Below are 27,159 nucleotides of genomic sequence, written 5' to 3' on the forward strand. Positions count from 1 at the left end.
CATACATCCAGTTAAAGTTTTTCACAAATATAATGAGAGAACATGTTACACAGTAAAAAGAAAAATAATATATTATGTAAGACATGAGAAAAAAAAGAGCTCGTAAGAAGGTTAAGGGATGAGGAAATAGAGTGGAGGAGTGGAGGAGAGGGATTTTCATAATATAGTTGACCAATTCAAAATTTTAATATTATAATAAAATAAACATAATTAAAGGAACATAAACTTATTACACACTGACAAATGTTTCATTTTACAGTGTTTCAAAAAGTTATTATACGGGTGAGATTCATCCGGCTGAACCAAATCACCTGCTAGGCAACGCCTGAAAACAATTTTCCAATTTTATACATCTTTTTCTCCCTAGGGAGGAAATCTAGCCAGTCTGCAAGCATTTGGACACACTCAAACACTGTTATATCTTTATCCCCTTTTCTTTGCTTGGTTCCTCTTTCTCTCTCCTTCCAAACTTGTCTGTTTCCACATTCTTCATCATTTAATATGTATAACATTATGTACTTGATAACATTATGTATCACTTGAATTACTTATTTATTTTATTTTTTTGTCACATTGAATGTTTATATATTTTGCAAATTTATGAAAACTAAATTGGTCTTTTTATGTTAAAAAAATCTTGTTTTTAATATTTAATATGTATGACTGTATGTTTTCTGAATAAAATAAAATAACATTATGTGATTTCAGTCTACTGGTCATATTTTTCAATCCTTTGACGTTTTGTAAAATGTTGTAGGTAATTTTAAAAAAATACACTTGTGACGTCACTCGGTGATGGCACTAATCACATTGGCTCACGATATCGTGTCTAAAGATGTTTTGGTGAATCACTGATGGGTATTGACTGAAAAATAATACCACAATTTATCTGTAAAAAATGTTTTTATCGGCTCCCGTGGTCGACTCAAGGGCGAATTATTTTAATTAATTATAAAGATACCCACTATGCATTAAATCACATTGTATCTAATAAGTAAAGAGCATAATCAGTCACAATTTATGGATACAGGATATAATTTATTTATTTATTTAAACGCTTTATATATTTATTTATTTATTATTTATCTTTTTTTAAATATATTTTTATTAAAGAAGGTAAAAACACAAACAAAAAATATAAAAGGAAAAATAATGAAACCCACTAAACCGCGAAACCGGCTTGTCAGCAGGTTTCTTATTTTTCCTTTACAAAGAGAAACGTTAAAGAAATTATATCAATTTAAAAAGTAATATAAACATTATTAAGAACTAAAAGCATACCTAATTTTTACACAAAATTTATTTATAAAAATTAAAATAGATGAAATTAAATGATAATCAACATAAAGCTTTGTTACACATTAACCATTTAATTATTTTTTTCTTAAAAGCTTTGTCAACATTTTCTTTTAAAATCATCTTAGGAATATCAATAAAAAAAATTGTAATTATATAATGATGTGTTCTTTGGCCATACTTGTTTTCAAACCTCGGTACTGACAAGCGTTGTGCTAGCCTTGTATTATGTGAATGTAAATATGCCTTTTCTGGTAGTTACTATCAAATCGGTATCTAGTAACAAATTTGAGCCATAGAATAGCATTTACAGACAGGCACCCTTGCTTAGTAAGGGAAGTTAAACTATGAAAGGATGAAGAGTCTACGATCCAGAAGTTTAAGGAATCTATTCTGTATTTTATCTAGTTGTGATTTATAAATTGTATATCGAGGATTCCAAACAATAGATGCAAACTCAAGATGGCTGCGAACGTATGCATAATATAAGATTTTGAGGGATGTGGTTGTTTTGAATGTTTGAGTGGTGCGTATAATAAAGCGCAGATTTCTGTAGGCCTTATTTATAGACGCCTGAATATGAGAATCAAATAAGAGTTTTTCATCCATAATCACACCTAAATCTCTCAGCTCGTTTTTCCGGACATGACAATTACCGTTAATTTCATAGCTGAAAATAATTTTATTTATTTAACTTTTTGTACATAATGTTATTTGTACATTAGCGGGCTTATTGCCAGATGGCAATTTCTTCCAACCAACCAATAAAATAAAAGTTTTATTTTTATAATTCAAGTTACAGAACATATTCAATAGGAAAAAAATGAAAAAAAAGATTAAAAAGTTTAAAGTATATAAAAATAGAAATAAACGTATTTGTTTATAAATTACCTTAAATCAAAACTATTACTCAATGGAAAAAAGGAAAAAAAGCGGAAAGAGGAAAAAGGAAAGGAGGAGAGATTAAGGAAGAGAAAGGAGATGTTTCTTCAGACGTGATTTAAACAGAGATAATGTAGTAACATCTTTGATGGTGGATGGGAGATGATTCCACAGTCGAGCCGCATGGACACTATATGAGTTAAAGAAGAAAGAGGAATTGTGTATGGGTATTAAGAGAGTGCCTTGAGAATGAGAACGAAGAGGTAAACCATGAACTGATAAATTTTATCTGTTCATTAAGTCATTCTACGTCGGGTTTATTTTTTAATCTGTAAATTTCGAGAATTTCTAGTTTGTCAAGTTTATGGCCTTTAGGTGCAGTATAAATTGTTTTTACATCATTTTTTAAATTAAAGGAATGTTTATTTTCTATTAAATGATTAGCAAAATTTGAATTATCTTTATTATTAGACCATTATTGTATGTGCTCTTTTATGCGTGTTTTAAGGGCTTTACCCGTTTGGCCTACGTAACATGTATTTTTAGTCATTACAATTAAGAAGGTAAGTTCCTGAGTTGGAAAACTTATCTTTTTTGTCTAACATATTAATCTAGCATAAGTTTTTGACTGAAGTCATGAATGGAATTTCTGTGCCATCTATTTTGAAAAGAGGAAGTGCAAGAAAATTCACCTCTGAAAACATTTTTTTACAACAATGTTTGAGTATGTCCGAATGCTTGCAGACTGGCTGTTGAGGAAATGTGGATGTTTAAACACAGGCAGAATGGTGAATGTTACACAGTGTGTAAATTGGCCACTTAAACCAGCCAATGACAGGTCATAAGCCCAGTAAATGCCCAGACTTACATATTCCCTTCTCAATAATGTTTTCCCTCGCTGTTGCAATAAATTTTAACATTTTTTTACCACTAACAAGTACAATTTGGATTTATGAGAAGTCCATTTTTTTTTGTTCATTAAGAGATATGCTCGAGTGCAAGTGTTATAACTTTGTGCTTCAACAATGCCATCGGGTTCGAAATGTATAAACAATTGAACGTAGTTATACTGAAAGCAGCCAGCCAGGTGTTATCGGGTGCAGCAAGGTCAATTCTAAGTTCTGCTAAAAACAGCCAGGCCGCTTTCATACAAAAACTGTAATAATAACCTTTTGAAAATAGTGCCGATCACAAAAACAGCATTTCCCAATTTGCAAAAAACACCCACAGTACTAGAAAAATCTTAAGGTACTTAAAGGTTATTAAAACTGGTAAATACGTAATTAGATTCTTGTTTATAATATTTAAAAAAAACCAACGTATTAATTGTTTATCATTTGTCAAACTGTTGTGTAGTGTTGTGTAGATTTGATTATTCACTATTTTTACAAATTTGCTATTATCTCAGTTTTACTTGTCTGTATAACTAACTACGTTCAATTGCGAACCATCGGCATATAAGTGGTACGAACAGGGGAGGTTTTTTGTTATTGGATTGATAAAAAGGAAAAATAAAAGTGGAGAAAGTATTTGTGGCACAGTGGTAAAGTCATATACAGTCTATATTCATATAATAGCGGGCATAATGTATTATTGTATTTTCGTAATCGCCCGGGAGAATTTATCTTCAACTATGATGTCATAATGAAGATGTCATTTTAGTGCGTAGATATGAGTATCGTGGCGTACGCAGCCCCTAGGTACATATCAATGTACCCGCCCAAAACTTGAAGAGTGAGCATCGGTAATGTATCTGCGTAATCGCTTGGGACAATGTATCTTCAACTATGAAGCTATGGTGAAGGCATGATGTCCTTAACTTCCGATTGTTATCGCGACCTAGAACCTGTAACAAATCACGTGACAGAAAAAATATAGTATGTGTTAAATAAATAAATAATTTTGATGTTTTTTTATGATATTTCTTGATAAAACTTCATAGTTAATGATTTTAATAAAATTATAAATTAATTTATCAATAAAACTTATTGGTTTAATATTATTAATATTTAAAGCATTAACTTTGTGGTCAAACATTTTAATAAATGTTATTACATAGTTGTATTTAACCACTTACTGACTTTTCTATGTCTACCGGTTTCGAGACATACCCGTCTCTTCGTCAGGACACCAATTTAACCAACATGCAAAACCCACTATACACCTTCACCATAGTTGTTGCACAAAAATATTAAACCAACACGACATGCATTTTAATAAGCGCATGCACTGATTAGGACTAACATGCACTGATTGAATTATGAAAATATTCTGTTGTTTGAGAATCAATGAAAACAGTAGAGGGGGTGGAGGGATGGGGTAAACTTTATAGGTTTAAAAGGGTGACCATTACAGTGGAACGTCGTATAAAGGACTATATTGGAAGTTTGTTTGATTATTGATCAAAGGAACATTATTTTTTAAAGCTTTCCTAATGTGAAATATTTCCATATTATTTACTTACCCTTTATTATTTGTATGTAAGATTTTAACTCCTGTATTTTTATTAAAGTCGCTTTTAATTTCGCTTTCGCCTAAGTAGGCAGCTTCAAGACTGGTAAATTGTTAATAACGTTTGCAGCATTTATAGTATTTCTAATACATTTTGGAGATAAGGAGATCAAATAAGTATTATAACAGGGGGGGACAGAAAACATAAATATTTATAACTAGTTTGCCAAACAGTTCATTTGTGGGAGTTTTGGACTGACATTGGGGTTAAGCATTTATTATTTAAAAGGTGGGGAAAGAAATACAACAGAGTGGGGTAAAACTAAACCAAGAAGTTTTATTGATAAATTTATTTATAAATTTATCAAAATCATTAAATAAATAAATGCTCATAAAAAGGGACTACCTACGACTGTCGATGTACTGATAGTCAGTAAAGACAAACAAATTGACGGTTTGTTAGTCGTTGGCTTAGCAACGTAAAGTTGTGGGTTCGAATCCAGACCCCTCTCTAATCAATTTAGTACTAAAAGTGATTCATTCCATTGCATTTGTGTCTATTGCTAAACACTGTTATAAAAGGGATGACTGAAATCGTATTGTGAATTCATTAAGCATCGTGTTAGGTGTAAGGCATAGGTATTTATTTATTTTATAACGATACTTTCATATAACATTAAGTAGGTACTTACTAGAAAATTCGGACCTTCAGGTCTCAGCTTATCGGCCCTTCGGTCCTTAATCAGAATGTTCGTCCTGGGGCCTCATCCTACAGCACCTTCCGAACGGATTGTGGCCACGCGGAATTTTACACAATTTCTTACTTCATGCTGGTATTTCTCAGAAATCACTGTATTAAGAGTATGTTTTGATGCATTTTTATTTTTTAATTTTTAAAAATTATTTATTATTTATTTGGATAACCAACAGCTATATTTATCTTCAATATAAAACAAAACAAATTACAAATAAGCAAATTACAGGTTTTCACAAGTAACATCACAGTAAGTTAAAATATATTCTCAAACACAAAATGAACGGTTATCCAAATATTTTAGAATATTTTATTTTTTCTTTCTTATGTACACAAAAATATTATAACTGTCCATTATTTATTATAGGAGCAAAAAATCATTAACATTTTCTTGTATACCCACGAACAGGCCATGCCTTTGTGGGATTTTTTGTTTATATATATATAGTTGGATAATTTATATAGCGCCATTTTTGTGAAAATCACCTCAAGGGCGCTGTACAATTGATAAATATCCCAGTACGTCTTGCAGCTACAGAGCGCATAGACGTTTGGGATTCTAGTTCCTCGTTTTCAATTAAGATCAATAAAAAATATAACAGATAGGAGCTAGATTACAGGACGTCTTGCAGCTACAGAGCGCATAGACAGTTAGAAATTTAGCCCCCATTTACACATTTTAAAAATTGACAAATTAATTTAGTGTATTAATGATACTAAAAAAAATAAAAAGGAGTAAGATTACAACACGTCTTGCAGCTACTAAGCGCATAGACGATTGGAATTCTAGACCCCATTTATAAAATTTAGGTATTTTTAAGTTGGTATATGAAAGCTAGATAACCAATTATCGTGCAGCTACAAAGCGCATGGACGAGTGGAATTCTAGCAAAGTTAGAATGATATCAATAAATCTATAAAAAATAGAGCATAGTAGTAAGTTTGTCAAGTGTTCATGCCAAGAACTAAGCAATAAAAAACTAAATAAATAAAGCACTGTATCAACTCCATGGTTAACAAAGGGAGATATATGTCCGAAGAGAATCTTTTGTAGACAGTAGGTAGATATCGTCACCATGTGGTCCACTAGGCTGCTGGAGAATTTCTGGAAACGCACGTGTGTTGTATTTCATTGCTATGTAATTATGCTTTATTTTTTTAATACTTTGTTTTATCACTTATGTTTATTGTAAAAAACAAAAAAAAAAAAACAAAAAAAAATATCAAAAAATCTAATGTAAATCAAAAAGAAAAGAAAAAACACTACAAATTATTTCGAAAGAAAACGCCGCACGTCATTATGATTATACGCAAATAAATCTATGTTTAATGATTTTGTTAGTACATTAAAATTATTTAAAGTTTGCCATAAATATAAATGTTGCCTATAATTAGATGAAACAAGAGGAATGTGAATTGTATTTTATATTTATTTAAATATTTTTTATTACTAACTATAATGAATAATAAAAATAATGTGACCTCACTGAGGATACTTTGATTGATTTATTTATTATTTGTTAATCTCAATGACTTCCGTGGGGGTGAAATCCAGTCTTTTGTCTACGAACATTTGGACAAACTCAAATATTGTTATTAAATAATGTTTTGGTTGTGAGTTTTTTTAATTCTACGGTATTTTTTTATCAAAATATTAATGCTCATATCAGCCGTCGAATGGCGTTCAAATTTTGCTAAAAACGTACTGTGGAAATAAAATATTATAAATTAAAATCCTAAAGTAAAAAAAACAAATAATGCTACACTAACGTTTTTTTCTAGGAAGATAAATAAAGGTTAGTGCAAGACTCGCAACTCGCAACCGACATTTTACGCAATACTAATTTACTTTCGTTTTCTGCATTATTATGCCGCGACTGTGTTTTGCATATCACTATTATTTCATCACAATCCTTGGTGTTAATTACTTTGTGAATTACAATCGTTTCTGCCTATCGCATCTGGATTTAGATCATAATTTTGCTATAGTAGATAATTTATAATGTATTTACTAAATTCTATGAATGGGTGTCATTTGAAAAAACAGCGCCAAAATAATAATGATAATAATAATAATCTTAGTTTATTAACAAAAAAAAAAACAATTTCTTTATGTATTACATACACACTTAGGTAATAGATTTCTCTGGAGCATGTCTAGTCTGCCTAACTAGATAGGGTAGACTGGGTACGGTTGTGACCATTTTTATTTGATCGCCCATAATTTCGTTTGTATGCCAATAAGCTAAAAAGAAGGAGTAATATAGTAAAGTGTACATTTGTCTACGTATAAATACTAAAATTTTGTCCCTAAATACAATGGTAAGCTCATAGGAGCAAATTAGAAAAAATGACACAACCGACCACACCCCAAGGGCGGTTTTGACAGAGACCAACGCACTCCTTCGCAAAAAAACAACCGCCATGACAATACAAAATACTTTACGTACAATGTAATTAACTATTAATTTAACTATTAATGTTTATTCATTTATTTATTCAGATATTTAGAACATTACAGAAAAAAGACACGATTCATTCTTAATGCAATAATAGATCTCAAATTATAGTAGATAGTTATGTTATTAAAATGATATAACAAAATGTAAAAAGAAAAATTAAAAGTTAGAAAGTGCTTTCCTAATAGAAGGCCCACTGTCGTGAAATATGTCGACATCCGAGGCGATGCGATTAAGTAGCAAGATTGCTCTACCAACCGGCATAACCATTGGCAGGTTGGTTCTGCATCGTGGTAGGTAAAACAATCGATGCTGTCTTTGTCGAAGATAGTTATCAGGTACGAACAGACCTACATCCAGCAGAATTTCTGAGTTATGTATGCGACCACCGATCACCTGGAAAAAGTGAACACCCAAATGAACGTCCTTTCTCCTCCATAATGACTGATAGCCTAGCATCCCCAGTAAAAAGTCGGTTGGGAAGAGCCGAGGATAATATCCACACTCTTTTAGGTACAGATAGCGCAGAAATTTTTTCTGCACTCTCTCCACCATTAAAGAGTATCGAGCCTCATGTGGCGACCAAATAGTGGAACTAAACTCCAAACGACTTCTTACCAAGGAATTATACAATGTCCTCATAATCTGAGTGTTAGAAAAGACCTTGGCATTTCTAAGAACAAAACAAAGCATTTTAAGGGAGTCATTACATAGATTAACTATATGAAGATTAAAAGATAATTGAGCATCAAACAACACCCCGAGATCTCTGGACGTTGAAGCCCTTTCAAGCCTTACTCCGTCCATGAGATAACGATAGTATATTGTTTTGGATGCTCTTGTGTATGCCATTACAAAACATTTGGAAACATTGAAGAATAATTTGTTTTGTTTTCTCCTTTGAATTATATTTTGAATGTCACACTGAAGTTTAATACAATCTGAAGAAGTCAGTATTTCACAAAAAAATTTTAGGTCGTCAGCGAATAAGAGAAAGTTACAAAATTTTATGACTTTACCAATATCATTGATAAAGATTATAAATAAGATTGGTCCCAAATTAGATCCTTGAGGAACTCCTGAAGAGGTATTAAATGTTTCAGATTGATACATGTTAAACTTAAAACAAGGACACAAACACTCATTACTCTATCTGTACACATATAACAACAATTATTAAAAGAAATCGATTAAAAATACTTACTTTTTACTGCGAAAAAGTCATGTAGGCCTCTGTAGACGTTAGTGTCGCGCGATGGCTAACGCAATATTGCGGAAAACGTTCAGACGGGCACGCCGTTCTTCACTCCCCTTGCATCCTCCCCGCTATTCCTTATAGTTTCGCTAATACGACGACTGTCACAACTGTACCCAGTCTACCCTACAACCCGTTTTAAGGCAGACATTTTTATGCAAAATAAACAATAACATTACTAACTTCTAGTTAATTTATTATACAAATATACGAGTACAATACCAATTTATATAATTTATTATTTAAGAATGTTTTTGAGTAAATTTTCCGATTTTTCTCTACCTAAACCCAGTAACCATTTTTTTACAAATTTATTTAATTAAATCCGGGTCATGGTTTTCCAATGTTCGGGTAACATATTGAATATTTTGGGGCCCAGAAACCTGAAATTTCTTCGCCCGAATTCAGAGTTTGTGGTAGACCCCATGATCCATCCTTTAGTTTGACTTCTGTACAGATAGTACAGAAGTTAAGTATACCGTCTCGATATATACAGATGAAGATAGCGTTCATAATCGAGGCACTGATAGTGTTGGAGTGTTCCTTTTGGGATTTGGTAGAATAATTTGTTTTTATCAACATTTTTATTCTAAAAATATATAAATGAGTTGATATATTGCGTTAAATACTAATTAAAAAGTTCAGTGGTTTTTTTTTATGTTCTAATGGACTTAAATTAAACTAAGCAAAAATATTTTTTTTTAAATTGTACGTAAGTATCGTATTATTAGCTAAAGTTCTCTTCTGCTTCTTCTCGGTCAGTTCTGCTGATTGTTCTGTTGACGGTAAGTAAACCGGAAATCTTCCACAACTCTCTTATCATTGGCTGATTCATGCGACGTCGTTCAAAGTAATACGTTTTTATTAAAAAATTATTTTTTTTCGTACATTTTCAAGAAATTTTTCGTTACAATTTAATGCTCTAATTTTTACCGCACGCAAGAAAACATGTATTTTATCCGATTTCTCGTAGGGCTGAATAATCCTGTCATACATCGATTTTCTTCTGCCAGTTCCATGTTGAAATTATTATGCAAAAATGAGCTCGCTGTTTTAGAAAATTTATAATAACGTGTTCTAAACATCTGATTCATAAATTATGTACTATATATTCTATTTTATTTCATGTATCTACTTTACGCACGTTTTTAGTATGTACGCATAATGTGTATATCAAAATGTGTACAATCAAGATTTTACTATCGTTTCTATAAAGTCTTAACTCTTTCTCACCCGAATTGTTTTATTTCAAATTAAGAAAATAATTACACTTTTTTTTATAATTTTGTATTTACAACTTTAATTATTAGTCATACGTCGACCGGTTTCGAGGTAACTTCACAACCATCGTAACTTATTCTTAATTATAATCACTCTTGTTACTTTTTGTATGATACCATATTATGTTAGAAAGGAACAGAATTATGAAAGAAAGAGAGAGAAAGAAGATAATACAAATCATTACAGGAATATTTTAAAAAGTGGATTTGGAGTTATAAATAAAGTAATTACATAACATTTGAAAATGTGAACGGGCATTATTAGAACATTTTGTGTTTTTTTTTTACAAGTAAGTTTTGTAGCGTTTTTTTTTTGAGTAAACAGTGGTTACGAGGTGTAAAAACTTGGTGAAAAAAAAAATATTAAGATAAATGAAACATTTTTGTAACCTTATAATCTTATTTTTATTCTTATATAATTATTAACATAATTCTCGAAAAAACAGAAATAAACGATAAATATTATTATTAATGTATATGTATACTTTTGTTGATTAAAAAAACAATCTTAGTAGAAGTTAATAACCCACTATTAGAAAATGGAAATTAAGTTGTAATAGAGTGGGTTGCGAACCTCGGACCTTTGATCCATGAGTCCACGACACTAGCCACGGGATTTTATCTATAAATTAGGCATTTCACGTGAAGTGGGAAAATGGCATAAATTTTGAATTTCCATTTATCTCCTCTAATTTAATAAGTCTTATTTTATAAATGTACGCAAAAATATTTCTAAAAATAATAAATATTGATTTTTGTATTTTCACTAAATCATTATTTTTTAATCCACAAGTAAATGGGATCTCTACTTACTTTGCAAATTATTTTCAACGTTCGTGCTGTTTTAAAACAACTCTGTTTGAGAAAGGGTTAATAATCTTACTTTGCATTTTTTGTCAGGTTTTTTCGCATTCCGAATTTGATAAGTTTTAAACTTATAATGTGGGCTATTTTAAACACAAAACGGCTGATTTTTTTCCAGTCTTAGTTTATTGCTCACCAGTTTCGGTACAATCACGCATCATCTCGATTTTAATAAATCACGTAATTGTAAACTCGTACAAAAAAAACAGGAACAATAAAGGTACTCACAATAAATGTCACAGCTAATCAAATCGTGAGTTCCGCCTATCATTATTTTTTTTAAAGTCGTAATTTACTGAATCGGTAACTCGCCGTCAACTTGAATCGAAAATCTGGCCTTGTATTGAATGTCGCCAACCTTAAACTACATAATATTCGGTAACGATTGATTTGCAATCATTTAGTGCGGGTTAGGTTAGGTAGTTAAACTGTGGTTACTTTAAACAGTGAATTGTTAACTTTATTATATTCAGTTCATATTTCGCAACAACTTCACGCCAATTACATAATAACCATTATCGTGTCGAACAATGAACAAAAAACTAGATTAGTGTGAAATGTAATATGAACATTGAGTTTTTAAATGTCGTAATTTTATGCCGTTTTTTCCATTGTCTTATGTGATCCAATTACTTGATTTAAAACGCCGTTTTAATTTCGGTTTTTATTTTAGTCAATACGCGTCATCATCGTTAATCGTTACCTTTCCGCGTTATACGCTAAAACCATAGAATTAAGAATAGTCCAGAAGGAGCGTAGAATCGTAGAGCGTAGAAGGGCGGCCTCCGTGGTGTAGTGGTCAAGACGCTTGACTCACGCACGGAAGGTTCCGGGTTCGATTCCCGGCGAGAACACAAAAATTAAAATGTGATTTTTCTCAAGCCTGGGTGCTCTGTGATGTAATTCACCACTGTAATTAGGCCTCCTGGTTTGTTGTGGTGCAAAAAAAAAGGTAAAAAAAAAAAACATATTTGAATGCAATGGACTGTGTCCAATAACTCCCCCACTTAGACACACTTTCGCCGCGCGTTATTATATTGTGCACTCGGAAACATTGATTGACACAACAGAATAGATAATTAAAGAGTCATTTAATAAGAGTAATTGAATTAATAAACTTTGAACTTAAAATATAAAACAAATTTCGTTTTACATAAGACGGATATTTTTATATCATTTTTAATAATATTTTATATTTTAAAGATAATGTCGGTCAAATGTCCACCACGGCGTTGTTAAATCCGAGGTTCAATTTTCATTATTTCTCTTATTATATGAGCAAAGTAGGGTAATTTTTTTTACTACCCTGGCAACACTAACGAAATGTCCATTTTGTTTCTTCGACAATCTGACAGATGGAAAAATAATTCAATTTTTAAGTAATGCATTTGTGTCAAACACATTCATTTGATAATCACACACGAAATGTGATTGCATCCTGTTTCTTTAAGATTCTAGCAGTATTTCTACACTTTGAAAGGATACAACACGGCATGGTTAAATTCGAATCAAGAGTTGCGTACTGAGCGACGTCTACAAAGAAACTAATGGGTCAAAACGTTAACCTACTTATATATGATTAGTTTAGTCGCCTTCTGTTTGATGTGCGTATGCGGTTTCTGGAATATTCTTAATTCTATGGCTAAAACAATACTCGCTTACAGATTCAAAAACTATTCTTACTCGAGCGAAAGACATATCCCCAACAATACAACATTTCTTCTTTTCCACATCCGCTCCTAAGTGGAGCATGTGGACATCACCAGTTGCCTCCAGGAGACACTATCGTCAGCCAGCTCTCTCGCCTGCTCCCACGCCAATCCAGCGGCTCTTAGTTCCGCCGAATAAAGTCGAAAGATCGTCATCGACGGACTTGCAGGACGGCGTGAGCCCGCAGGTTTAAAAAGGCAACTTAGATTTAGGTTCTCCTGAGACCATCGCCGCATCGTCAAGCCGCTCGTTATAGGAAGCTGCTGCGTCCGTTTTCGAACTTCAATGTTAGTTATAAAATCAAACCACCTAATATACTTTTCAGGCACTTACTCTCAAAACTCAGAAATTTGGTGTTTTAAGAGTTGGTAAGGTGCCAAGATTCGCACCCATATTGCAGTACTGGCATTATACAAGAGTTGAATAATTGGCATTTCGTTTTGACCGAGTATAGACTGGAGTTCCAGACAACTTAAACAAATACAAACTTGTTTGTCAAGTGTTCATGCCAAGAAGTAAGCAATAAAAAACTAAATAAATAAAACACTGTTTCAACTCCATGTTTAACAAAGGGAGATAGATGTCCGAATCTTTTGTAGACAGTAGGTAGATACCGTCGCCATGTGGCCCACTGGCTGCTTGATAATTTCTGGAAACGCACGTGTGTAGTTACTGGAGGATTATGCTTATTGTTCCAACGACTTGGTGTCCATTTTGGTCCGTATTATTTTGTTTTATGAGACGCAACATTCCTGTTCAATTCACTTTTTTACATATTATGTAGTATATTATATATGTAGTAAATGCGGGCGGATAATATATTAATTTATTAAACCAGCCAATGACAGGTCATAAGCCCTGTAAATGCCTAGACTTCCATATTCCCTTCTCAAAAATTTTTCCCTCTCTGTTGAAATAAATTTAAATATTAATTTAATGGTTATAGTGAATTTATTAGATCTTCCCAATCAATTTATATGGGACTATTTAATATTTATTTACTTTTTTAATAAAAATAATTCCGTTTTTTGTCTAGCCGTATCTGTATTTCCGTTCATTAGCCGCATGTCGCGCCCTGGCGGTACCTGTACCGCGAGCGATCAGCGCGTACGGTTAAATGCTCGGACACGTAAATCGTATTTGTGTTATTTGATAGTATTTATTTGTGTTAAATTTAGTTTTTTAAATATCCATACTTAAAAATATGTCTTCTTTTGTTTAAGGTAACATGACGTTACACCGTCGTTTCCTGATTATTTTTTTTTATTTTAAAATATTGAAAAAATATGTTACATAAAACAGTTTTCAAAATGATCGAATATCATTCTACTAGCGTCTAACTTGGTGTTTTGTTTACTTCCAGGGACAACCTCTCCCGGCTGAGATGAGCTGATTCCTCTACAATGGCTCTCAAGGTGGTCCATCTCCTGGCCGTCAGCGCCATCAGTCTGACCATCTACGGCTACGCCTCGTACTACAGCAATCCCGGTCCCCCTTCCGGCCCGCGTCCCCGCCCACCCTGCTGGAGAAAAACGCCACGCTCCAAACGGAAACAGAATGGCCCAAGCAGACGTCCAACACTTCAGCCGTCAACCCGTCCGTCCCCTCGAGTCAGCCGTCTTCCGTCACCGCCTCCCCCGCGAACGTCACCGCCAAGCCGCGCCTGCCGGACCTGAACAAGGGCGTCAAGACTAGGACCTTCTACGTCGCGGGGCACGACGTCCCTCGGCCGGAGGTCTGCCCGGACCTGGGCTCGCGTCTGAAGCTCCTCGTCATCATCATGTCCGCCCCCTCGCACTTCGACGCGAGGATGGCGATCAGACAGACGTGGGGCCACTTCGCCGGCCGGAGCGACGTGTCGATCTCCTTCCTTCTCGGCGCGACGGAAGACGCCAAGGTCGACTCGGTCATCGAGGAGGAAGGCTGGATGTACTCGGACATCGTGAGAGGAAGGTTTCTCGACACCTACAACAACTTGACTCTCAAAACGGTTTCCATGATGGAGTGGGTCTCGGATTACTGCCCGAAGGCCAGGTTCGTGCTGAAAACTGACGACGACATGTTCATCAACATACCGAAGCTGCTCAATTTCACGGACAAGCACGCGAACGACAAAAACGTGATCTTCGGCCGGCTGGCCAAGCGGTGGAAGCCGATACGAAACCCGAAGTCGAAATACTTCGTGTCGCGGGATCAGTTTCGCCCGGCGCTGTTTCCCGATTTCACGACGGGGCCCGCCTACGTCTTCCCCTCCTCGCTAGCCCGGGACCTGTACAAGACCGCGCTGGACCAGACGTACCTGAAGCTGGAAGACGTTTTCATGACGGGGGTCATAGCGCAGAAGTTGAAAGTCAAGCGGTCGCACGCCGCGGAGTTCTTGAACAAGCGGGTGCCGATGAACGCGTGCACGGTCCAGCGCGCCATCAGCATACACATGGTCAAGTTCGGCGAGCAGTTCGATCTCTGGAAGAAACTTTTAGATGGCAAAGCGAAGTGTAAATGATTCGATACCTTCGGACCGGTCAACTTAGCGCACACGAGACCTATCGCTATGTTTTGACTTTCAGTTGAGATGCCATAGAAAACAAACGAACTATTTTTAAATTGTGATTAATTTTATGGAAACATATTTTTTATACCATCACGAATGTTACGACACTTTCTTTTTATTTTATTTATAAATGTACTATAAAATGTAATATCTCATTAAGTTATTATACACCGTATTATTTATGTGATTATGAACCGATGGGGAAGTTCAGGGCAACGGAAATTTGATATAAAAATGTTTTCTTACATGCGGTAAAAGTTAGAGAGCATTTAATTGTACGACGGAGTATCTCGAAATTTTTTATTTTATTTTTCAAATGAACTTATTTGAAACGTCACAGATCCTTGTGACAGAAACCGATTAATTCTAGCGTTTTTATGTGTTGTGATAGATTTCCTGTTTCTGGGTAGCCATTTTTTCAACATTTAGTGTATTTTGACAGCTACGGGGTTCTACTTTTAAATGTCAGCAAAGCTCACCGACGACAACTCGCAACGACATAGGCGTAGTAAATTCCAAGTTACATTTTTTTTTTAAATCGCAGTGATGATAATATGCGATACATAAAAATATTGTGAACGCCAGACTTCCTCATTATTTTAAGAATTGCTTTTTATCATATTACATAAGTATTTTTTACACTATTGGTTAATCTTGGAAAAAATCCAAAATGACATCCGATCCTTTTTTTTCTAATATGTTACCGTCTATTTATGTTAGCGAACTATGAACTATGACTCAAACTCCACACCTCACATTTAAAACATATTAAGAAAATATAAGATTTTTACACGTTGTTGGTTGTTTCAAATGAATTTTTTACTCTGCAATTGGCTACAGATTGATATAAAAAAGAAATACAAAGTACAAACACGTTAAATGTCTATAGTTCTTAAAATATAGCTTGATTAAAATGACAGCTGCCCAACTAATGTCACTAGTGATGGAAACTACTAATTTCATTTCATTTCATTTCATTTCATTTTTTTTGCACCACAACACGCCAGGAGGCCCAATTACAGTGGTGAATTACATTACAGAACAACCAGGCTTGAGAAAAATCACATTTTTAATTTTTGTGTTCTCACCGGGAATCGAACCCGGAACCTTCCGTGCGTGAGTCAAGCGTCTTGACCACTACACCACGGAGGCCGCCAAATCGATTTTATCAGTTTTTTCATGCAAACATGAAACTCTTGTTTCCGGAAATTGATATAAAAACGCGAGAACAAGCCTATAATATGTAATGTGTTTAAGTCAATTATTTACTAAAAAAAGAAATTAAATACTTTTTTTTTATGAACAACAACAAATGAATATTTTTTTTATTCGATCGATTTACATTGATCAATTTGTCCCGTCTTGCCCAATTTTGCAAAATGATATAACCTACTTAAATTTATTTCAACAGAGAGGGGAATATGGAAGTCTAGGCATTTACAGGGCTTATGACCTGTCATTGGTTGGTTTAAAAAAAAAAAAAAATCTTGTTTTTTTTACAGTAAACATAATAATAAAACAGAGTATTAAAAAAATAAAGCATATTTACATCGCAATGAAATACATATTAATAGAAAAATAGTAAACAAAAAAATCCCACAAAGGCATGGCCTGTTCGTGGGTATACAAGAAAATGTTAATTAATTTTTTCTCCTATAATAAATAATGGACAGTTATAATATTTTTGTGTAACATAAGAAATAAAAAATAAAATATTCTGTAAAAGATAATATGGTACTTTTTTTATAGTAATTAAAAAAGGAAATAAAACATATTAAAAAAAAACACAAAAATATTCCTTATTAAAAGGCAACAAAATAAATCATAGAATCCAGGATAGTGCATGTGGTCACTTTACACACTGTGTAACATTCACCATTCTGCCCATGTTTAAACATCCACATTTCCTTAACTCTTCCATCTTTTGACTTTTGTCAAGTAAAAGAGCTAAAACCTTTATCATTTAAACCAGCCAATGACAGATCATAAGCCCTGTAAATGCCTAGACTTCCATATTCCTCTCTCAAAAATGTTCTCCCTCTCTGTTGAAATAAATTCAAATATGAATAACTCCCAAGGGAGGAAATCCAGCCAGCCAGTCTGCAAGCATTCGGACATACTCAAACATTGATGATATAACCTTGTAAGAACTTAGTTAATAATTAGTTTTTTTTTAGATTTTATATAATTATATTGATTTACATGTCAAGCATTGTATTAAAAAAATTAATTAACATGCCAGATACGAATGATTTTTCGTGTGTCAATATAAATAACTCCTTAGACGTCTCTACAAAGTTATGTCGTCACTTTTGCTGACAACTGTCATTCTAATCGAGTTATATTTTAAGGACTATAAATTTAATATTCAATGTTCTATATCGATTTTCGCTTACAATATTTAGTAGCATTTCCATTGTGATTTTTATAAATATGTTGTTAAATCTAATATGTTTATATGTAGCTTGCACACGTGAATACAATTCAAATGTTCAATGTTTTTCGATTCGTTTGTATAATATTAGAATTTGTTTGGCTTGATATTGACACCTGTTGAATTCCGAGGCTCATTGTTATTCAAAACTGTGACATTGGCAAACAAAACTGTATTTCCATATGAAAACATTCAGGATTCTTTACATTTTCATGTTTTTCCTTATATCGATAGATAGCCGACAATAGCAGACAATATCAGTAGCTCAATCACAAAACCCTATCGACGTGCTTAAAAACATGATAAGCATTAGAGCGATCACAATGAACAATAATGAGCATGCTTAAGTTATTGCAGTCATAAGTCAGCGCGTGTGAAATCTCTAAGTCAACGCTCGTGTCGGTTTATTTTTTGTTTTCCTCGTAAATAAATACAGTTCATTGGCGAAAAATCGGCGTTTACCACAAAAAATATTATTATATATTGCACTTTCAAAATAGTAAGGAGTATCTAATACAAAAAAGTGAAAATTAAATTACAATTACTATGGCGACTGCTTTTCTTGACATTTGGCTTGCCAACCGCCGGCTAAATGCAATAAATAGCATGATAAATAATAAATAAAAATAGCAGTTTTGGAATATTTTCCATATTTACACCGGTGAAATTCAAATATGTGATTGCGCAGCAGGATTATACGTTGCGGAACGTAAGTATTTTGACATTTAATATTAGGTGTTCACGGATGTTGCATTGTGATCGTGAATACGATAAACAACCATGGTGAGAAATTGTTATCACGTCGCTTATTAGCACCTCGATAGTTATTTGTGATTGAGCTACTGGGCCGGTATTGCAATGGGAAGTTGACATTTACCTTCAATTTTATCTGCAAAGTAAAATTAAGTTTTTTGTATAAAAAATAATAATCATCATCATCATTCCCTTTTCGCACCTAATGGTGCATAGGGCACTGTATTGGTACACCGATTGCAGCGTATCTTGATCATTTTTGTCACATGAAGGTAAGATGATCAGTCTTACGCTTCAGGTACCAGTCCAGGGACTATGAAATATTCTGGTGTGAAAACACCCTTTTAATCAAATATTTTATATCAACCATGTCGGGAACCGAACTTGAGACCTCTCGCATGGTAGGCAAACGCGCTGACCACAAGGCCGAAAAATAGAATATACATAAAAAAAAAAATAACATGTTCAATAAAATTACAGGTTACCGACCATGATACTTTAAATTTTCATTCAAATATACACTTTTTTGTTCATAAATATCGATTTTACTTGATAAAGATAGGGTTTGTAATCGCGTTCCTGAGCTAGTATTCTGAACGTTATAGCGCGGGTAGTAAATGCGTTCTTTCCGCGTATTTAATACGTAAATACGCGCTAAAAAATCACTCTCTACGCGTGCTAAGGCACGCGTAAAAAACGCATTTTTAACGCGTATTTGCGTACTAAATACACGCTAACAGAGAAATCTCTTCGCGCGCAATTCCATTCAGAATACCAGCCCTGGGGTGGGAATGACGAGTGATGAAATACACGCTAACAGAACGATCTTTTTGCGCTCAATTCCGTTCATAATACCAACCCTGGTACATTATTAGTTTAAAAGCAAAACTCTAATAATGTCAATTTTGACTCCTTAAAAAATGTATATTTTCGATACATGTATTCAATTTTTATTACTAGACCAATATCTCAAGGGGCAGGGGCAGTGATCACGTTAATCTGCCAATGACAGTCAAAAGCCATTTAAATGCCTATTCCGCAATAGTTCCTTCATTTCAGCTGTATACCGCAGAGTCCCAAGCATAATTTTGTGCGGATATGAGTATGATGATGTCGACGATTTTTGACGGTTACGGTGATGACGATGATGAAGATAACAACGACGATGACGATGACGATGACGATGAAGATGACGATTAAGATGACGATGGCGATGATGATAGCGACGACGATGATGACGATGACCATGACGACGACGACGACGACGATAGCGACGACGGTGATGATGATAGCGACGATGATGATGATGACGATGATGATGACGACGGTAATGATGATACCGACGACGATGATGATGACGATGACGACGATGGTGATGATGATGACGATAGCGACGACGATGATGATGATGTCGATGACGACGACGACGACGACGACGACGACGACGATGACGACGGTGATGATGATAGCGACGACGATGATGACGATGACGGTGACGACGGTGATGATGATGATGACGATAGCGACGACGATGATGATGATGTCGATGACGACGACGACGATGACGACGGTGATGATGATAGCGACGACGATGATGACGATGACGGTGACGACGGTGATGATGATGATGACGATAGCGACGACGATGATGATGATGTCGATGACGATGACTGAATATATTTGTTTGCCATTCAAAATTTACATGGAATGTTTATAACAACAGAAACCATACCTTATGATTATTACAATAGCAATATATATTGTAATTCATAGATTGTCAATAATAAAACAGCTGGCGCTGGTTGTCTTGTATGAAAGTTTTTTGGATCAATGTATCGTTTTTTTGGTCATTAGTACAGCATAAAATCGGTTGAACAGTGTCAACACAATATCAAAACAATATTTGAGTCATGTACCTACTTTGTGCATACAAATGTTAGGAAGGTTTTCCTCGACTCAAACACTCGTGAAGTCATTTAAAATATTTGAAGCTGAGCATAAAAGAAAATTTATCCGCATCTTATATAAAAATAAATTAACAGATTCGAGGATCTAATTTCAAACAGCACTTTTCACTTCCAATTTAGTCTTTATCATCATCATCATCATCATCACCAGAAGTTGCATAGGGCCAGTACTTTAGAACACCGACCGCAGCGTATCAGTCTTAGGCCTCAGCTGCCAGTCCAGGGCCACAATTACAAACGCTGTCTTCATCGGTACATATCGAGACGGTATAAAGTAAAAACGATATTTATATTTTTAAGATTATCGGTCGGTGACCTGTAATTGAACATGTTTTAGAAAAAAAATGTTTTCATATTCTATTTTTTATACAGAAAACTTCATTTTACTTTGTACTTTCCACTGTAACACGGGCCCAGGGACTATGAAATATTCTGGTCCAAAAACATATTTTTTAATAAGTATTTCATGCCAACCATATCGGCAATTGAACTCGAGACCTCTTGCATGGTAGACAAAGGCGCTGACCATGAGCTGGATTTTTCCTTTATGTGGTTTTTCTCATTTTGTAACTTTTTCTACTGCCTTTTATTTATTTATTATATATACGGCCTAAGCCAATTACAACAGTTACATGAAGAAACATGAATACAAGAAACTGAACAAAAAGAACATAAAACTATGTAGCAAAGACAAACAAGGGCAATACAATAATGGTATGCAATAATTTCATAAAAACGAAAGACATAAGACTTCGAGCTAAACCATGCCGATCCAACTTCATCCCACACTGTTTTAGTCCCGAAGAGATCTATGAAAAGCCGGAAGATCAATCCCAAGGAATTCCATGTCGTGTGACGAATTGACTAATCCACACATTCTGGACATTGGGGCATAAAAACAAAAGTTGCTCTTAGAAGATTTAATAAATAGCAGATTTCGGCTTCTGGTGACATGGTTGGGAACATGAAAAGAAATTGATTTCAACAGAGATGAACATCACTTATGGCATTAAGTATTTTGAAAATCCATCTAATAATAATAAAAAGGTCCATCTCAGTTCTACGTTTCTCCAATGAAGACAGATAAAGAGATTGCTCTATTTTAAAATAGGAATAATTACCCCTTTGTAATCCAAGCAACCATGCCATTTTTCTTAGATAGCAGTTTTGGATATATGATAGTATTTTGTAATTTCTTTCTAAATGAGACATTTTTTTTGTCTCTGGTTATAATAACGTATGGATCTAAAATTCAAAACAATCCACAATTTTTTGACACCTTTTATCTTAACATGTTTTTTTTTCTATGTTGTTATTTTATCTATATGTATCTTTTTGGGGTGATCCAGTGTAAGTTCGATTAGTTTTGGCTACCATTGCAGGGTAAACTAAGTGTTTTGTAGGAAAAAAAATGTGTTTATGAACTAGTAATTTGTACTGTGTTGCAGTCGGCAGCAGGCACATTCCGTGTCATTTTTGTAGTGTGTAGTGCCGGGAACCATGTTGAGTTTAATTTCAGCCCGTCGTCTTTTTTTATGTTAGTTGGGTGTTTGCGTATTTCAATTGCTTCTTTTATTATGCGTGCACTGTAATTTTTAGGTTAGTGCGAAATCTTCGATTCGAAGACGAAAAGACGTTCTGTGTCCATAAATTGTTCCACTATTGTAGATTTTTCAGAGTGCCCTAGTTTACAGGCTTTTTTATGTTCATCAATTATTTTCTTTGCTGTGCGCCCTGTTTGACCAATGTGCTCATTGTCACTCCCTCAACAGCTCAGTTTATGAACTGCATCAGTTTCCTGGGGGTGTTTAATGAAAACAGGCTGAATGCTTTCGAAATGCAATCTCTCGCGCAAATGTGTAGTCAAACGAATTATGTTAGGTGCACAAGTGTCGAGATTTGTACATTATGTAAGGCTGAGACTAGCATTATCGACAAAATCAAGATAGGAACGCTGTGTTGGTTTGGACATGTAGAGCAAATGGACAGCGCAAGAACCGCTAAAAGCATTTGCGATGTGAACGCTGATGGATGCAGACATAGAGGAAGACCGAGAAAGACGTGGCTTGACCAAATCCAACTAATACTTAAAGATGGACATTTCAAAAGCCGGAATAATCGGCGTGCGTGCATGAGAAAATGTATGAATGTATAGAAAGGCGGGTCTGTATGCCAAGACAGAGGAAATGTCGATGTTTAAACATAGTCAAAATGTTGAATGTTACGCAGTGTGTAAAGTGGCCAATTAAACTAGCCAATGACAAGTCATGAGTCCTGTAAATGCCTAGACTTTCATATTCTCTTCTCAAAAATGATTTTATTACTACTACATAATTATTGTTAAATTAATTTTCAATTTTTTTTTTAATTCAAGATTTTTTTACAGTGCCATTTCAAAACCGTATAAAGAGATTCCAGTGTACTGGTATCTGTTTTCTTTGACTATGGGTATTGCACAGAATACCCACTGACTACCAGTTCGTTTTAAGGTAGACAGGTGGCTTCTGTCTGGCTTTGTTTTTGAAGGGACTTCCCATCGTTCTTTTAAATGATATTTACATATTTTTCGTTATAATCACACTGATTTCATTTAACCAACAAATATTATGAGATAATTAATATCACACGTTTTATGAGCTTTGTCAATTTATTATCAGTTTGAGACCCCGTTTTCAAGCCCGCTTCATGGCAAATAATTTCATAAATATGAAAAGGCGGAAATTTTTCAAATAATTCATTTAGCTCATACAGAATACATTATCCATTTTTATACACGGGAATTAGTTCTGGTCTGAAAGGGTCAATCAATAATGTGTATAAATAAGTTAAACTGTATTATTAAAAAGTATTTCAATATTATGAGAACTGCATTTTTTAAATTTTAATAAGTGTTATCAAAATTGTATTTTTAATAATAAGTTTTTCATAAATTTCTTTTTTGAGGCTGATATCAATTATTTGTTTTATCTTAGGCTAAATAAAAATAAAATGTACGCGTAATGTCCAACATCATTTCTTTTTTTACAACCGCTTCATAATTGGATAATTCTTGCAGTTTTTGCTTTCTGATTGGTTGAATGAGCAAAATGGCGGGTGTGACAAAGAATCACATTTGATTGAAACCAGATAAAACATAAAAAACGTCATCTAATATTGAAATCTCAGTAATAGAGGGTTTTGGTCTGATATTCGGTTTTTCTAGTCTAAAATTCATCGGCAATGAAAAAACAGCTATAGCCCATGGGAAACCGAAGTTATTTTGTGGTAGGAGATATTGCGTCCCTATAAAAAAGCAATCAGCAAGAAGTCTCTCAGTATGTTAGTCAAATAATCAACTACAGTCCAATCGGAAGTGAAATAGTAAGAAAGTTATAATATGTGTCCATTTGAGTGGATCCTATGAGAAGTGTCCACGAATGTGTTAATCCCAATTTATTTTTAACTTTGATTTTGCAACTACCACTAGAATATTTATTATTATTTTTATTGAATCAAACCATATATTTATATTATTTTAGTTTTATATAATACCAATAACGCTGATCAAAATGAGCAATAATACTTTTTAAACTAATTGATATATTTCTTAGAGCTGTGTTATGATATTTTCATTTAATGTCCTTTTACATATTGATATATTAAAAAAATATAAGTTATATCAACGCACACAAAGCCATCTCTATGAAATTACTCCATTTTGGAACGTTGATTGATTTTACTAATAAGGAATGTTAATAAGCATAGTTTATAATTAAAACAACCGTCTCTCACATAAATACTCACAAAACAAGGTTTGTCTTAAAATTTAGAGATATTTCATCAGGAGTAGAGAAGATAACCTCTCGGTTGTCAATGATTTTCAACTGTAATCATCTCATAATTGACAAACACTCTAAAACACTAATATTTCCTACTTTCAAAAGCTGTATCTCTTTTCCTGTCAATAAATAAATCTAAATGCACACGAAGGGTACCTCTATGGCAAAAACGGCCTCGAAAATGCAATTTTTTCTCCTGATTGTGTACTATAGAGTATAATAATCAAAATCTGACCCTGTATATCTTATTGATAGTTATAAAAAAGTGGAAAACGGTACCTCAGTGTAAAATTGGGCTTATTGTGTGTAAAACATCGCATAATTGGGCTTATTGTGTGTAAAACATCGCATAATTGGGCTTATTGTGTGTAAAACAGTGCAAAATTGGGTGGCTTATTGCGTGTAAAACAAAAGCATCATATGCTAGAAAAAAACGACCAAACTACAAATATATCATATGAATTCCTATAAAAGTTTTAAGCTGCTAACTATTGGAAAAGCATTCTTTGCCACTGAAAATTTAACAATGTCTGTTGTATTTTTTTTAAACAGTCAAAAATGGGTCGATTGCTGCAATGAGCTCATTTTTGTCTGTTCGTAGGAGTTGATAACATTTTATAGTTTTAAAAATAATTAAAGGTCCAATGTTTTTATTTCTATGATTGTATGTCAAAATATATTTTACATTAACTGAAAACCCCTTTTAATTAATATGTGATCAATTGTCCCACAAATAAGATTTCAATTCTTCTTTGTGTTCTCTTGAAAATTGATTCTTCGCTGATCAGCTTGTTTTTGTCGTATACTCTTCATATGTCTTCACCTTGACACCATAACAATTTCTATAGCACTATGGTGCTAAATAATCAATTATATACACAATCGAAACGATAAAAATATGTTTAACGGCTGTTCCACTTTTTTACTTTGTTAATCTAAGTCATTATTTCTGTTATTGATTAAGTCTGCATATTTATTGTGCCAATAATATTTAAATATTGTTTTATTTATATGTATAATATAGAGTTATATATTAATAATATTGTATAATAATAAAGACAGTTAAAAGGCTACGTGACTGATGAACCACTATATCCAAAAATGACTAGGTAACTTTAAAATCAGCATATCAGTTAGTAGAGTTTCAAATAAAAACTATTTTTTTATCCTCTTTTGTGAATTATTTGAATAGACACGTCATGCATTTAAATTATCCAAATATTTTTATTTTTTTAAAGAATAATCCGCTGAGCCTCTATTTAGAGGCTTGTCAGCAGGCGGGATAGAGGGGATATGGAAGGAGGTAATGAAAAATAGACCACAACACCCAGGCCGATTGAGAAAAAAATCTTTCTTGCAACTGGCGGGAATCAAACCCGTGACGTCAGTTTCACAGTTAGCCGTCTAACCAACTGCGCCACCGCGCCTTCCATCGCTCCCTAGTTGGAGCATATGGCATCATCGGCATCTCTGTCAGCTGCCAGCTCACAGGGCAGCTGACAGAGATGCCGATGGTGTGATGTCCTGAACAGCAGCGGGCGTCCAGGATGTCGAGAACCTGATGCCTTGTAAAGTTGGCAAACGCAGTTAAGGCTCTCGGGAGGCATCTGCATGTATAAATGTTACCAACGATAAGATACTCAAATTTGTAAATGGGGTCTAGAACTTCAACAGTCCATGAGCTCAGCAGCTGCAAGATGATACATCTATTCTCCAAACTTGGTATGTAGGTCATGGGGGAGAATATAATTAATTGATCTGTAATAAATTCACTCATGCAAAATGAACTTTTTTGGCAAATCTGTCATTTAGCCTTTTTACTTTCGAAATATACAAATGTAAGTTTAAATATTCTGGGGTTGTATTGCAAAATATACGATGTGTTTTTAAAATAAATATGCATTCTAACCACATATTTTAGTTTTGGGGCCATTTTTAACTAATTGTAAATAACTCAATTTGGAAAATGGAATCGACATTTGTTAGTTAACATTATATTTTCACAGTTTTGCATACCTTTAAAACGTAAACAATAATTAAATGTTTTTTGTAAATATATATATTTTGTATTGCATTATATCTAAACACGTAAGTGAACGATATAAAATATTTTAATTTTTTTTTTACATTCAAAATGTAAAGTTTTTAATGTTTTTTACAACAATCAATGTATTTTTATAGTCTTTGGCATAAGGAACCCATCTTTAGAAAAAGTTGTAACTCTTAAAATTATGATGTACGATTCCAAATAGGATAAAACGAAACATAAAATGATAACTTATAAAACTCCTAAATCCACAAAAAATTGTAAAAATCATATTACGGAGTTTTTTGTCAGGGCTTCAAATAATCTAAATGTGTGTAAAACTTGTACATCAGTAAAAAAATGTGCTACAATTAAGTAAGTGTAAAAGGTAAGTTGGAGATTGATGAGTTCATGGTTGTAGAACAACGACGCACTTGATTTTCTTTTACTTGACATGAGAGGGGTTAAAAAAAAATGTTAACGCTTTATGCCATAATTCGATAAATACAAAAGTATATCTTTTAATACTTAAGAGTCAGTTGTATACATATTTTTTTTTTCAAACCTGGAGTTTCAATCCTTTATAAAAACTTTTCAAGATCATAATTTTTTTTTAGCTTTAGGTGTGCGCATATTTTGTTAATTAAAAAAAATAAAAA

The 27,159-nt window shown here is 33.6% G+C and overlaps 1 protein-coding gene across 1 annotated transcript; it reads left to right on the forward strand.

Annotated features, from left to right (window-relative positions):
- The first annotated feature begins 14,319 nt into the window (after window positions 1–14,319).
- Window positions 14,320–27,159, forward strand: LOC148270954 (beta-1,3-galactosyltransferase 5-like). Its single transcript, XM_088242004.1, is given in 2 exon segments — window positions 14,320–14,445; window positions 14,448–27,159. Coding segments are annotated over 2 exon segments (1,098 nt in total). The 5' UTR covers window positions 14,320–14,354; the 3' UTR covers window positions 15,455–27,159.

This window comes from Micrasema longulum, unplaced genomic scaffold, assembly GCF_059751315.1.
Source record: "Micrasema longulum isolate JH-2025_06_02 unplaced genomic scaffold, ASM5975131v1 h1tg003232l, whole genome shotgun sequence".
NCBI lineage: Eukaryota > Metazoa > Arthropoda > Insecta > Trichoptera > Brachycentridae > Micrasema > Micrasema longulum.